Source organism: Cariama cristata, unplaced genomic scaffold (genome assembly GCF_000690535.1).
Source record: "Cariama cristata isolate BGI_N322 unplaced genomic scaffold, ASM69053v1 scaffold19777, whole genome shotgun sequence".
Lineage (NCBI taxonomy): Eukaryota > Metazoa > Chordata > Aves > Cariamiformes > Cariamidae > Cariama > Cariama cristata.
In genome coordinates this window covers 34,325-50,209 of record NW_009626366.1, presented here as the reverse complement: position 1 = coordinate 50,209, position 15,885 = coordinate 34,325, and the positions used below count along the sequence as shown (strand labels likewise).

Sequence of the window (15,885 nt, the reverse complement as noted above, 5' to 3'; positions counted from 1 at the left end):
AAGAGCTCTGGGTGGAATTTCTATGCGGCTGTTGATGTCTTATTAAAATGTCAAAAAAATTAATTTAGTGCATTTTTAAAGTTCTGAAAGTCCATGAATGTCCTCAGGAGCTATTGGAGTGTGACTGTAAAATGACAAAACCTGCAAATGAGCTCAGGGACCAATGAAGCTTAAACTTCCAAGATTCAGTTTTCAAACTGCCAGTGACACTTTAGATAAGACTTGGTACTAAAATACTGCAATGTTTGTGAGCCAGTAAATAGTGTTTCAGAACAGTTCTAAAGTAAATATCCAGTAAGGCGGTGTCATGTTGGTGATGTTTGACTTTTTTTTTTTTTTTAACACAATATTTGACATTTTGAAAGCACGATTTACTGTTGTAGAAATAAGGCATTCAATGTGTGTGTATAGATGCATCTCTGAATTATGAACGCTTTCAATAAATACTTTCTTGATTAACAGGTACCTGCATTCAGCAATGATCATCTACCGTGACTTAAAGCCTCACAATGTGTTGCTCTTTACCCTGTATCCCAATTCAGCTGTTATTGCAAAAATAGCTGACTATGGCATTGCCCAGTATTGTTGCCGAATGGGAATAAAAACCTCCGAAGGCACACCAGGTATGGAAAAACTGCTTTGTTTTACAGTGCATTATGTCAAAAAATAGCTTGTATGTTTTCTGTGTAGTCTGTAAGAAGTAACTCAAATCTATACTCTAGTCAAAATCACAAAATGTAGTCCTAATCATATCACAAGTTGTGGTGCCAGATTCATACCTCTTAGCCTTTCTTCCTATTCATGTTTTAACCCCTTTTAGAAGAATCAAGGAGTATACTAAAGGTTTAAAAAGAGAACAAATTAAATTTTTTGCTGTCTTGTTTTGATATAGTTATTTTGATACTGAAATTATACTGCTAAAATTATTTGTTGTTTTAATTTTAAGTAATGCATAGGTAAGTCTTAATTTCTTTAAAAGTAATAAATACCTGCACTGTTCCCTGACTTTAGAGAGAACATATTGGCATCCATTTTAAAGCACTGAACAACTTTGAAAAGTGCCTTTAGGTCTGGGAAATTGTGCATGAGGATGTGACTTTAAGTGTTGAATGTTAGGCCTTCAGTAAAGACTGCAGACTTGTCCTTCATTTTCAGAATTCATTGATAAATGGATTATTTTATATGTAATGGTGCAAGAGCTCTGTAACTGATGTACTGTCCCCTTCCTTTATACTGATTGCTGGTATTTTTGGCTGTCTGCCACATGCAAACTATTGCCAACCCAGAAATAGTGTGCTATTTTTGGCTTACTTCCTGTGACATTTTCATCAATAAGTGTTTGCTTTTAAAGGGATAAAGATGGCTTCATCTTGGTATGAATCATAACTATTAATGAATGATTTATTTGCAGGATTTCGAGCACCAGAGGTTGCCAGAGGAAATGTTATTTACAATCAGCAAGCTGATGTTTATTCATTTGGCTTGCTGCTTTATGACATTTTAACAGGAGGAGGTAGAATAATGGAAGGCTTGAAGTTTCCAAATGAATTTGATGAATTAGCAATACAAGGGAAGTTACCAGGTATGCCTTGTTTCTTAACATTTTAACATGCAAATGGACCATTTGTGGTGCCTCCTCCAAAAATAAAACCTCTCATGTTTTATGCTGTATCTGGCAGTGATCAGAGGAGGAGACTAAATAATAGCAATTTTTAGAAGCTTCTCCTAATTTCATACAGTCTTGCATAGTGAGAAATGGGCATCTATTCAATGTCACATTGGTTGTAATTTCATTGCAATTTCAAGGGATCTAACTGGTTCACTTTATAAAGAAACAGAGGTTTTTGTATACTTGGGACTTTATCCAGATCTAGCTAGAATGGATGTTGCTGAAGGTATCTTCTAATACCATGTCTGAACTTACCTTATATATTACTGTGTTAATGCATATCATGCACTAAGATAAACAATATTCCACTTCTGTTCTTTGATCATGATATGTTGCATTAAAATATCCATTATTGAGAAGCTGCGTATCTTAAAATCTTAAATAAAACCTTGAAATCTTATTTAAAAAAAAAAAGGTGCCACTACTTTTAAAAGAGCAACCACCCCTAAAGATTTTAAATAGGAATTCCCTTTTAACTTGTCAAGAGTGTGAAGTCTTTGCACAGCTACATAGCATTCTTCATATTCCATCTGCATTACAATATGTAGGTGTTGCTTGCTGGAAGGAAGATCAAACAGGCTGTCAGGCTGGACATGATATAGTTGGCTGGACATGATGTAGTCAGCTGGACAATGTAACTTGGTATTTGGCAACTTCTGTGTGAAGAGCTGTTGAATTTTTATAGTACTACAATCTTAATGTGTGGCATTCTTATTTATTGCCCTGCAATAGTGGATATACTCATGAAACATTCTTTAAGACTGAAAAGTCACTCCATCCAGGAAAGGGCAGCAACCATACCGCTTAATCTGGCATGGCTTCTCCATTACAAGAGACAGACTGTTCATTCGTTTTCTACTCCTTAAGGAGAATAGTCCAATTCATAGCTCAGACAGCTTAAAACCCCTCACTGAAAAGGCCATCCCAAGAACTGATGACTAAGTATCTCTTGCGTGCAGCTGTCCCTTTGGCTGTTTTCTGTATTATGAGCCCTATGAAATAGTCAGAGGTATTAGTTTCTGGAGATAGTACAGTTCCATCTGTGCACATGCTCATCATTTTTATATTTCCACCAAAAAAGGGGCTGGCTGAGCTCACAAGTAAACAGTGCCTATCATCTGCTGAACAGAATATGTTCATTTGCAGCTATTTATCATTAATGTTACCTCTGTCTAATGTAGGACTGGAATATCTGCTGTGGATTATGATCAACTAAAAGGAAAAGCAATACAGGCACCATTATTCATGAGTGATTTGTCCTTAGAGAGGTCAGCACCTGTAGCCATAAGATACATATTCAAAGCACTGAATGGGAATTTAATTTTCCATATCACGTAAATACTATATGGGGTTGTTTATCTAAATTGCTATACATTTTATTGGAAGTTCATCTGTATTCCATTTCCATTCTGCCCAAACACAGAATAAATCTGGAAAAAAATGTTCATAGGAATTGAAAAGACTACAGATTGAAATGACGTGCCCTTGAATGGTCAGCATTAATCAAAACACAACTCTCGCATATCTGTGATTCAGGCCCAGGTATAGGGACATTAAAGAAAAAGTTAAAGCAAAATCCATTTGGTTTAACCGCTTTTAATGAAAAGGACTCTAGCTCTAGTACTTCATGCTCTACCATTAATGGTAGATGAGCAATTCCAAGCTGTTCATGCTGACTTTTTAACTAAGAGTATGATATTTCTTAGAGCAGCTCTGTAAGAAGTTACATGAATTCTTAAAATAAGAAGAAAGTTATTCAGAACTCTCATTTCTGAGCTATGGTAAAGGCTGGTTAAGAAGTTATCTAATTTTACGTTTTAGATCCTGTCAAAGAATATGGGTGTGCCCCCTGGCCTAAAGTTGAAAATTTAATTAAAAAGTGTTTGAAGGAAAACCCTCAGGAACGACCAACATCTTCCCAGGTATTACTTAGTGTATTTATTTGTATTTTTGTGATGGATGATACCACAAAGTTGTTGTGCTTTTTAAAAAGGAAAGGGACATTTAAGTTAATAAGAGGCATGAGTTTTTTCCTGTTCTTCTTTTCTGGAACTGAAACAGCCATGAAATATTGCCTGCTCTTGCCATCCAGGATAAACTGTTCTATTCAAATCTACTAACCATTTATTCTAGCCTGCTGTTTTTTCCTGTGTTGCTGTATAGTGATTGCAGCGAAACAGGATTCTGATTACTTCATGATCTTTACTAAAGCTGTGCAAAAAGGTCTTTATGCGGTTAGCCTACACTGTTCCATGCATGTGATAGGAGGAACAGCAGTGTGGATCTGAAATCTATTGTCTGTTATCACAGATCGTGTTATTCTTTGAAATGGGTGAAATTTTCGAACATGCCTTAACCCCATTGACTTCCTGAAATTTTAACAGAAAAATGAGAGTCAACGTAAAGTTGCTCAGTGCACAAAGATTGCTCGTTAATGGTGGTAATACAAATGGGCAGACCTGCTGAGATACTGTGTCCATATTCCATAAAACTTTGTTATCCATTGCTTGTTATTTATCACTGTACAAGCTGTTGTTATCACCATGTGCATGCTGTGGCTTTCTTTGTAGGTTTATGAAATCCTGAATTCTGCAGAGCTTATCTGTTTGATGAGGTATGTTTCAATACCCAGCACGTCTACAGCAGAGTGCATGGTAGCTGCGAATCAAAGCTGCAAGAAGGCAGGAGTCTGGATAGGCAATGGGAACACAGAAAAAGCACAACTTTCGTTTGTTAACCTAAATACAGATGGACATACTTGTGAGGTACGTGGGAAAGTTGCCATTTATTCTAAGTTTTTTGGCACCCAGATGTATTTCAGAAGAATTAATTGCATTTTAACAGCAGGATATTACTTCTGGAAAGCTGAGCTTTGAGAGAACAAAGATTGCTCATAAGTGAGTCATCATTGTATCCATGAAATGAAGCAGAAAAGCAGTCGCTTTTTCCTCTCTTCCTGCCATCCAGACTGAACTTTCTCGTAATACTGTCTTTCCACTACTGGGTTCCTTTTTTCCACTCAGATGGAAACTATTTCTAGCACGAAGGCTAGAACAAGGAGTAATAGTTATACAACCCTTCATATCTCTACCTCCCCTAACAATCCGGCTAGTCTCTTAATGATTCCTCTCTTCCCATGGATGCCACCTCCTTGTGCCACTTTGGGTGATACCCTCCAGCTCTTTTCATTTGATTTTTTGTACAACTCAGTCCTGTGCCGTCAGAAAAGGGAAAAGGTTTTACCCAGGCTTGTTGTGCTGTGATGAACCTGTGTGCCAGAACTGATTGTGACTTATCATCAAAGTTGTTTAAGTTATATTTGTATCTGCCATCTGTTCACCGTGATACATTTGAATTGGTAGCTTTGGTCTAAATAATAAGTCTTATTTTTCTAAAACTAAAATGAGAAGAAGAAATATTAGATCAATACTTTCATTGCTAGCAATTAAACTGAACGTATATTGTGGTGTAGTTCCATTTGCTTTATTCTCTGATGGCTTTGAAGACCTTAATTAGAATAGAGAGAGAATATTTTTTTCAGCATTCAGCTTAGAGATTTTCCTGTGTATTGTTTGAGGGTTCCTTCCCAGCACTTTGAAGATGGATGGCACAGCTGAAAATGTATTCTGATAATAGGGAATTAGATTTCTTAATGGGGAGGTTAGGCCTTGGGTCAGTCCAGGGTCTGAGAAGATTGTAGTTTATTTTTATTACCAGCAATTTACTAACATTTACCCTTACTGAAATCATAACTAGTTTGTTTTTCTTTTTTTTCCAACTCAGGATATTGCAGATAGTAAAATTTTAAGTTTGGCCTTAGTGACCCTTCCTACTGAGAAAGAAAACTGGATTGTAGCAGGAACCCAGTCTGGTTCATTGTGGGCGGTTAACACAGAAGATGAAAGAAGAAGGCATCGTCTGCAGAAAATGTCAGATTCCATCACTTGTTTATACTGTAATTCTCTTTCAAAGCAAAGGTATAAATGAATTTTAAATATTTTGGGTTACATTTTGAAAATACGACTCAATAGAGATGTTCAGAAAATGACATCTGTACCGTCATGCAGTTTTGTTCAGATAACTGCTTACTTTGCCTGTATTTTCACTTAATTTTGCACCCAATGTAACTGGAGACTACATTCCTGACCACAGGTGGTTGTATTTGCTTTTAGTGTTCGTTGAAACTCTTGAAATACCAGAGGCTACTCATTTAAATTTTTCTTACCCGATTAAGACATTTCTAGAATTCATTATTTTATTTTATTTCAGCAAACAGAAGAATTTCTTCTTGGTAGGCACAGCTGATGGCAGACTGGCAGTTTTTGAAGACAGAGCAGTAAAGGTACACTTGTTCTTTGCTGTCTGTTCTACAAACTACTGTCAGTAATATGTAAAGCAGCTACCAATTAGTAGCTTTACTTCATGCAACTTGTTTTTTAATTGCTTCTCTAAAACTAAATATAATTTTCTACTGTAGTCTCAGAGGAACTGCACATGTTTTACAATATCTGTTTTAACCAACAGAGTTAAGAGGGGGAAATTATTTCTCATTTTAGGACTTTGAAAGGCCTGGCAAACTGAGTAGAGAGTGACATTAATGTTTGTTATTAAGAATATTCTAACAATTTTAGTCTCCTTTATTTACTGCTGTTATAGCTCCTTTTTCTTTTTGTTCACACCAATTTTTGCAGAATAGATATCTTCAAAAAGACAGTATTGTTTAGATTTTCTGTAGGTCAGAGTTCTACTCACAGAACAGATAAAGAAATGCTGGGAGTTGTTTATATCAGCTGGTTTCTGAGGGTTAAGTCCTGACCATATGCAATTTTGAGCAGTTATGGAGTTGCAGTGCTTTGCAGAGCTAGAATGTGGTCCAGTGTGGGATATCTCCAAGATATGGATGTGACTTTCCATCCGGTTCTTGAACTGCACCAGAGGTTGCAGAAAATTATCACTGTTTCCTGTGGGACATCTATAATGAGACTATGGTGCTTTTCAGTCTCTGACTTTCTGAAAAGATACCATAATGGTTCAGAAAATCTGGCTGTGTAAATTTATTTCAGCAGCCTGTGTGGCCTTGTTTTAACAGTTTCTGAGTGTCTGTATACTCCTTGTTTCTAATGGAGAGTATAATTTTTCTCGCAGTGTAAGGGTGCTACACCTTTGAAGATACTAACTATAGGAAATGTTAACACACCGTTGATGTGCTTAAACGAATCCTCCTACTTAGCTGAAAAAAATATAATCTGGGGAGGCTGTGGAACAAAGATCATTGCCTTAACTACCGATTTCTCTGTTCAAAAGCTCATTGAAACAAAGACAAGTCAACTGTAAGTTTGGTTTGGGTTTTTTTTTTTTTTATAAGTGATGTTACTTGGCTCTTTTTGTTGTTTTCATTAAAGATTTCTGGCAGTACTTTGATGTAATGTCATGCTCTAGAGCTCATTCTTGAGTTCTCTTGTTTCCATTCTTTTCCTTCCATAATATGGATGGAATACAATGTACATTGAAATAAGATCAGTGAGTAGTGTTTAAAGTATTCATTGCTGCTTTTAAACACGCAATACGCATTTTTACTATGTAAAGGATTTATGAAGTCAGTATCTATTCACAGAATCACAGAATGGTCAGGGTTGGAAGGGACCTCTGGAGATCACTTAGTCCAACCCCCCTGCCAAAGCAGGTTCACCTACAGCGAGTTGCACAGGAACACGTCCAGGCAGGTTTTTAATATCTCCAGAGAAGGAGACTCCACAACCTCTCTGGGCAGCCTGTGCCAGTGCTCTGCCACCCTCAAAGTACAGAAGTTTTTCCTCATGTTCAGATGGAACTTCCTGAGTTTCAGTTTGTGCCCGTTGCCCCTTAACCTGTCGCTGGGCACCACTGAAAAGAGTCTGGCCCCATCCTCTCGACACCCACCCTTAAGGTATTTATAAGCATCGATGAGATCCCCTCTCAGTCTTCTCTCCTCCAGGCTGAACAGACCCAGTTCCCTCAGCCTTTCCTCACAAGGGGGATGCTCCAGTCCCCTCATCATCTTCATTGCCCTCCGCTGGACTCCCCCCAGTAATTCCTTGTCTTTCTTGAACTGGGGAGCCCAGAACTGGACACAGCACTCCAGACGTGGCCTCACTAGGGCAGAGTAGAGAAAATGTATAAATGCAACTGATCAGTTTTTCTCCCCCAATGGCATTGTCTAAATAATTACTTTATTTAGAATTATACACACATACTTAGCATTGTAGTTGTCCTTACATGTTTGTCAGTATGATATACGTGTGCATATCTTTCCCCTATATGGTTAAATAATGTATGATTGCTGACTTCTCAGTATTTAGAAATTAGAGACTGAAGTTTTTGGAGTGTTTGATATAATTCTTACATGGGCAAAAACTGCTCTGAAGTTAAGGGGAGTTTTTCCTGAGCAGGGAAAACAGTGTTTAATTTTACACCAGTAGAGATCATTATTCTGGTTAATCAATTTGCTTTGGAAAATAATGTGTTAATATAAAGCAAGAAACTAAAACTTCAGTAAAATGCAGTTCAATGGCAAGATGCAAAATATGTCACAAGAATGATTTGAGCTTTGTGGAGGCAAAACTGTATACAGTTTTGAAAATAAAGGTGTCAAAACCAAGTAACATTAGGGAAAGTAGCAGTCTTACTGAGTGTCTGCTGTCAGAGGCCTGTGATTTTGAGCTGTTCTTCAAGATGGATTGAAGATCAGTGAAATAAGTTAATGCTATTAGTTTGCAGGGCCAATAATATTTTGATACGTGCAGGCACAGATCTGGCATGAGAGACAAATTCGTATGTAGGTGAAAATAGCCAAAAAGGCTGTCAACTGAAGTGAAACAAGAGTCGAGCAGGGTGAACTAAATCTTACTGCTGCTTCTTAGGCTTAGTCATCTTTGTGATAAGTGACCCTTTATGGTCTTGTGGGCCCTGTGAGAACTATTGAGTGTCTCCAAACATTGAAAGAGAGGCAGGAGAAAGGTGGAGTTTGCCCTGCTGTGATGTGAGCGTATGTGATTTGAGCAGATAGATAGGAAAGATTTATTAATAGGTTTTGGGCATTAATCTTTCCCAGTCTATCCTCCAAATATATCACCAGTGTAACTCCATTACTCTGAGAATTTATGTCGAACTGTAGGAAGATTATAGCGAACCCTTTCAGTTGTATCCTAGCCCAGTTTGGTTTTAACGCTGAATGATTCTGTGAGAATTAGAGGGAAGCTAACCCCACTCATAATAGTCAAGGTTTTCTACTAGGTTTTTTCTGTGTATCTAAACTGGAGTTCTCTCTTCTAGGTTCTGTCATAATGCCTACAGTGATGCAAACATTATTTCAATAGCAATAGACAAATCCATCTACTTGGCAAAGAAAAACAGCCATTTTGTGGAAATCTGGGACAAGAAGACGGAAAAACTTTCTGAACTAATTGACTGTGCCCATTTTCTTAAGTAAGTGTTTTATTTCAGATCGATGGCCTGATGCATAGAAAGCTGAATGTCAGATTGCCTTCTCTATCTAGCATAGTACCTTAACCTGCTGGAGGTAAGGGATTTGCCCAGTTCTTCGGGCAAATGTGGGATTCCTTTCCTCTGTTTTGGCCCATAACTTAGGAATATCCCATGCAGAATGTCAATTCTTTAAGACCCTTATTATATTTCACAATTTCTCTATGATGTCAAGAAGGTTCATTTAACTCTGCTCAAGAAAGAAGAAAGTCTTTTGCTGTCCTTCAGGTACTAATACTTTTGCATCCAGTTACTTCCTGCATCCCCTGAATAAGAATGTCTTAGTAGTGACAGTGATTTTCATTTGCATTTAAATTGTTCCTCTCCCTTAATGTGCCACTTCCATTTCATTTTCATGGTAAGGTTAGGAGCAGTTCTAGGTGTGCTTCTCCCACTTCGCAGTGATATTATCCTCCTGCAGACTGGGAGAGAGCAGAGAAGTATACCTGCCTCCTATTTAAAGGTCTTTTGAAGCAGACTAGCTGGCTCTTAGAAGTCCAGTATTTTTCATTCCAGTTTGTTTCAAGTCAGTCAACTGATTAGCATGAGATTTTTGCAGCTTGACTTGACAAATGGTTGTTTAAAAGTCTGGTATCGAGAGTGTCATTTTAGCAGTTGTGGAATAGCGTGCCACCAGATTTTAATACAAATTCTCTCCATACTCATAGGGGCAAAGTGGAAAAACTAAATAAGGAATCAAAACATAAACTGGCTTATTCTGGTAGAGTGAAGACAATTTGCCTGCAGAAAAATACTGCACTGTGGGTAGGGACAGGAGGAGGACATATCTTGCTGCTTGATTTGTCAACACGTCGTCCTGTACAAGTTATAGACAACTTTTGTGATTCTGTTAGAGTCATGATAACAGCTCAGCTAGGTAAGTAAACCCATCAAATGATGAGTACTTTGAAATCAGTGCCAAGTTTAGGATTGCTGTGTCCTATTTGGCATAGTGTTCCAGGAACAAATTAACATTTTCCATGTTTTGTCCGTTCATTCTATTCCACTGTTGTCATCTTGAGTCAATGTCAGACACTCTGGTCTTAGCTGAATACCAGCAGGCTGTCATACCTGTGTCCACAAAAAACAATAGCTCTTTGCTGGCTTCTCACTGATCAGCGCTTGAGCATGCCCCACCTTCACTGCATCCTTGTGCCATGCTTCAGCACAGCTCTCACCATCTTCTGTCCAGTAGTCTTTGCCTTCATCTCTGTGCTCTTTCTCCATCTTAAGTTTTATGCTTCTGGCTTCTCTCTCTGTGGAACTTGTTAGGTTTTAATAATTTTTCCTTAATTGCTTATTGCCTAGTTTTCTCCTCCCATGCTTATTCAGGAATGGTTCTTTTAGGTTTGGGTCACAGGCAGATGACAGCAAAGCTGAGAAAGTGGTACACACTCAGACTCAGGGTGCAGACGTGTACCTCTGTGCTGTTCCTGTCACCAGGGCCAGTTGTTTTGAGCTGCTGTAGGCAGACAGTATTTGTGAGTTTTTGGTGGTAATGACAAACAGCCAGAGGAGCGTAGCTGAGTATAGGGCACTTCTTGGCTGTTGTAAGTTCCTTCACCCATACACATTCCTGCATCTCTCCCAAAAGTAATAAAGGCCATACCAACTCAAGAGTTCATTGTACTGCAGTGGTGAGTATGCTCAAAAAACACATTGCTTCAAAAAGTACTCTGTGGCACATCATGTGGATTCCCATGTTTTGAAAAAAACTCAGGAGTTCCCTTGTCAGTTTCATTTAAAGTGTGTTTGCTGTCAAAACCAACTCTGAAGCTGTTGTTGTGGACTCAGAAACACACTGTAATTCTGCTAGCAAACTTCACAGTTGCAGGCTGTGGATGTTTTCTCATTACCATCATGAACTTAATTTGGGGGCTCTTTTTTCCTTTCTGGCACCAGAAGTATCCATAGACTAGAGTTAGCTCATAGTGCTGACAGTGTTGTATGAGTCAAAACCCCTCCATCTTCCTCTCGCTTGCCTTTGCCTGAGACAGCAAGTTGGTAGAGTCTGCTCAGTCCTCAGCTGTTAAGAGTGCCAGCTATAGAATCCAGACTCACTAGCACAGCATTTTCAATCCTTCTAGTCCTGATAGCTACAATATTAGGACTATAAAGGGACATTTTATTTTTAGCATTTTATAAAGAATAGTGACTATGAAAACAAAATTTCTGCCTTATTTATTACTGTCATTGATAGGGAAAGTATATTGTATAGAATAACACAGTGTGATTTTTAAAAGCCTTGAGTCTCATATTCTTTGTTTCTAGTCACCTCAACAATTTTAATCAAAATTTTATATATAGAAAAGGTAATACTTCAGGAGAAGGAGTACATCTGCATTTGCAGATTGATACATGCAGTTTGATGTGTACTTTTTTCTTTTGATCATCTTTTCCCAGCTATTATTTATAAGGGTTGGGTTTTTTTCCTAAATTCAAGGACTTTGTTTCTACTGGGATTTTCACAGAATCAGTGAAAATGACACTGAGGCTCCTGAGCAATTCTTCAATAGTAACGCATTGCTTGTGTGAAATGAGAGAAAATAGAGGGAAATATTTTTGTATTAAATAGTTTCATTAAAGATTAAAATATATAATGTCAATCAAATGCAATATTTCAGGGAAAAGAGACTGCCAGACTTTGAGATGTCTGTTTTATCTGTAGTTCATATATGAACATGCAAATGTAACATCTTTTTCTAATTCTCTCACCTAACACATTGACATATAATAGACATGAGATTTACCATAGAGAACGATTTATATGTAAATATGTAGTTCATTTTGCAAGTGAAAATTTAGACTTCTATATAGTAAGGAAGGACCCTAATCTGAATAAGAAACATTATACTTGAGTTCCAGTCACTTTTGTAAGGAGTATGAATAGGACTGGTTGCAGAAAAAATTAAAGCAATGAAAAATCAGAGCATGGAAGATGTGTGTGGTTCCCACCAGCCCTCATCTACCATAAGCAGATTTACATCAATATCAAAGGAGAAGATACTGCAGGTCTCCACAGGGCAGGAAAAATCTCTCTCTACCTTGCAGAGGTCCTGGAGGACCCACTAGAAACCTTTGCTGATCCAGAAGGAACATACCGTGGGGGACACACTGCAGTGTGGTTACACAAAACTTCCAAGACTGTGGTTTTTACAGTAAGCCACTCTCCAGTCTATTTATACCCCAGAAACAGACCTCCTCCTCATCCTTTCCCTGGAGGGGCGTGTAAGACTTCATGTATGAAGAGGTGTGGGGAGGTACGGGGCACAGCGCTCCGGCTGGGGTGTCTGCAGAGGGAGGGCTGTTCCTTCCCTGGGCTGCTGCGTGATGCAGGTACGTAGGCTGGGTCCTGTATTCCTTCACAAGCGTACAACCAAGGGCTAACACCGCCCTCGTTGAGCTGCCAGTAGGACAGGGAGCTGCTGTGGCAGGAGGACATGTAACAGCTTCCATCTATCTTGCAAGACATTTATAAATGTGTCTTGTTGGGAACAAGCGGGAAGTTGATATTGAAACGCTGGCACATTCAACTTGTCCCTCTGTGATCCAACCACTCCTGTCTTCCTCGTCTTTTTTGCGTTATTCAGTAGGCACCTTTCTATGCTCCATCCCCTATTTCTACTTCCCTGCTAACTCTCCTTTCCCATCTATGTGCCATCATTAGTTCAGAATGCTTTTAATTGGTTTGTATCATGTTTGGTTGGTTTGGTTTTTTCATAACCAAACTGATTACTGGCGCTTTCTGCTGTGCACTGGGACTTCATTTGCAGCCTGTCCCTTTGCTGTGACATCTCTTTCCTGTGACCCCACTCCCTCTGCCTGGGATGTGTAATAGGGTGCTTTGTTTTTTCAGCAGGCTGGTCGGCTGCACCAGTGCCTATGCCTTTGAACCCTGATAAACCCCAACATTAAACAGAGATGTGAACTATATTGTTTTCAGGTCTGGGTTTTTTATGGTTAATGATTTTGAATAAAGAGTCTGGTTGACTGAACTCTGCTTTCTGTCCTCTTAGTGGCATGATGGCAGCTACTCTTTCTGTCCTTAAATTACAAAGTTCCTATTAAAATTTGACATTTTATTTCTTTGAAAAAGGGAGCCTCAAGAATGCGGTCGTGGTTTTGGGATATTGCTACAAAAGTGACACCGAAGACAACAAATATCACAAAGGTACCTGAACTGTAGTTTATTAATTTGTATTATTAGTGGAGTAGACACTATTACGCTTGACTGCCCACTGAAAGTGGAGAATTGATGATTGTCATTTGATACAATTTTACTGAAACATCATTATTAGTTTTTGTTGTCTTTTGCATCTCTGGACTCCATACAATCTAACAGTAGCTTCCAAAAATGGATCAGAGGAAGCCACTATTTGAAGTACATAATATAATTTGCTGGAAAACTGTATTTGGAGAATAAATGTCATTGTCTAATTGGAGAATGTATCAAATGGATTTCCAGAGGGGTCCGTGCTAGCCCAGATTGTTATCGTGAATGATGTGGATGAAGGAATACGGAATGTGCTTTTTGGATTTGCAGACAACTCTCAGCTAAGACAAAGCCACAGGCACACTGGAGGGCAGGATTAGAATTCAAAATGACCTTGACAAATAGAACAAATGGTCTGGAAGGAAATAGGATACAATTCAGTAAGGACAAATGCAAGACCTTTTTACTTAATTAGGAATGATCCGTTGTACCAACATGAGGAAATGATCAGCTTAAACAGCAGTGCTGCAGAAAAAGGGTTATAATTGATGGCAGGCTGAACATGAGTCAACCGTGTCACGTTGCTGCAGAAGAGGCAAACACCATTCTCACACCAATCGAAAAGTGGTGTCTGCAAGACGTGAGCTAAGTCCTATCCTCTGCTGAGGGCTGCTGTGGCCTCGGCCGGAGGAGCGATCCGTTTGGGACTGGACTATTAGGAATAGTCCGGAGGGGAGAAATGCAACCTGTGAGGAAATGTTGCAGGAAGATAAGTTGGTTAATACAAATAAAGCTTATAGAGGACATGGTAATAGGCTTCAAATATGTAAATAAAGAGGAAGGGAATAAAGACTTCTACATATTCCCTGTGGGCAGGATAAGGACTAACCAGTTTCTGTTACAGCAAGGGAGATTTAGGTCGGACATCAGGAAATGCTTCCTGACAATTAGGATAGCAAAGTGCTGGAATAGGAAGATAGAAAATCTCCATTTGGGGGTTTTCCTAAGAACAGTTACAGTTGATGCTCTGATTGATGCCCTTCTTCACCTTTATCTCATCCCAGTTTCAGTGACTCCTGAAAAACGTGGCAATGACAGTATAAAGGGTGGCAAGTTTAGATGAGCTGGCTGTTTGGAGTAAAATAAGAATCAAACTTACAGCAGTGGGTTTTATATTCTGATATTCCCTGATTATTACCATAAGGACACCTATTGCCTTTTTAGCCTTTTTATTGTATTTAAGAGTGCCATTAATTGTGCAGAGGGGAATCGGAGACTCCCAGAAACCTGGGGGCCTTTGTTTGTGAGCCCCTGCCTGTGCAAGTCTTCTCAATTATTCTTATTCCACTAAAAGCAATGTGAATTCTCCATGAATAAAGGATTGTTTGCATGAAGGGAGGTTGAAGGGGTGACCTTTTTCCAGTATACTCACTACCTTATGAAATCAGTTTTCGTTTTTATTTTACAATGAATGGGGTTTGAGTCTTGTGAGCATATTTAAGGTCTATCTGCTCAGGAAAACAGAGATGAAATTTTATGCAGGCACCTCAGTACTAGCATTAGCTGTAGCTCATGTCAGTACCTTATGGCCCACAGGCACTAGAAATGGTTTTTCAAGTGCTTTGAAATGGTATACTCTAAGTTTAGGAACTGGCATCCAAATCATTGTGCAAGTATAAACAGCTTGTAACCCATAACTGCATTACCTCACACATAAAGTGCCATGTAACTTGTCTTCCAGGTCCTAAGCGTCATGCTTCGTTGAGGCAATTTACAAGTAATTAAAAAATAAGCAGATATGCAAAACCATTTCTAATTATGCAATAATGCATCCTGTTGCAGTTTTCAATGTTTTTTTATTTTCTTTTTTCCAGAATTACAATCCTGTGTGTCAGTGTGGGACATTAACCTGCCCCATGAAGTGCAAAACCTGAAAAAACATATAGAAATGAGACAGGAATTAGCAGAAAAAATGAAGAGCTTTTCTTTGGACTGAAAAGTCACCCTGCAAGTGCCATTCTCTTTTCTAGTCTTCCATCCTAACGTACTGTGCAATATTTACTACTTCTTCTTGCTGGGGTTTTTAACTGAAAACCAGGAAGAAAATTGCCATGAGAGAGGCAGTTGGTATTCACAGGATACCAAGAAAAAAGAAGGGTAAGTTATTTGTAATATTTGAAAGGACAAAAAACTATTGAGAATTTCTGAATCTAAAGTGTTATCATGCATCTGGTTTTTTACTCGTGAAGTTCTGCTCTCAGCAACTATGGCTCAACTTCAGTATAACATTGTTCATCCAGTTTTTGATCCCAGTTAAATTGGGAATAGGCCGGACTATAAATGGGTCTTATTTACTTCATTATCTCTACTGAGTTGATGCTGTAATAAGCAAAATTTAAGTCTCTATGTCTTTATTGCAGTTTCCATGTATGAGTTTGCTCTGATGATTCATATTTTAGTAGGTCAGAGCTCATGACCCTGA

At 38.5% G+C, this 15,885-nt stretch overlaps 1 protein-coding gene across 1 annotated transcript in view; it reads left to right on the top strand.

The window, feature by feature from the left end:
- The window catches only part of LRRK2 (leucine-rich repeat kinase 2), a gene marked incomplete at its 5' end in the record, with an annotated part of 64,481 nt that extends 49,022 nt beyond the window's left edge, over positions 1-15,459 (top strand). Inside the window, 11 exons of the mRNA XM_009704017.1 lie at positions 463-623; positions 1,412-1,582; positions 3,491-3,591; positions 4,240-4,434; positions 5,453-5,646; positions 5,939-6,011; positions 6,815-6,999; positions 8,981-9,133; positions 9,859-10,067; positions 13,287-13,361; positions 15,278-15,459. Of these exons, the coding sequence (XP_009702319.1) occupies positions 463-623; positions 1,412-1,582; positions 3,491-3,591; positions 4,240-4,434; positions 5,453-5,646; positions 5,939-6,011; positions 6,815-6,999; positions 8,981-9,133; positions 9,859-10,067; positions 13,287-13,361; positions 15,278-15,399 (1,639 nt within the window). The remainder of the gene's footprint in view (positions 1-462; positions 624-1,411; positions 1,583-3,490; positions 3,592-4,239; positions 4,435-5,452; positions 5,647-5,938; positions 6,012-6,814; positions 7,000-8,980; positions 9,134-9,858; positions 10,068-13,286; positions 13,362-15,277) is intronic.
- Positions 15,460-15,885: the final 426 nt, after the last annotated feature.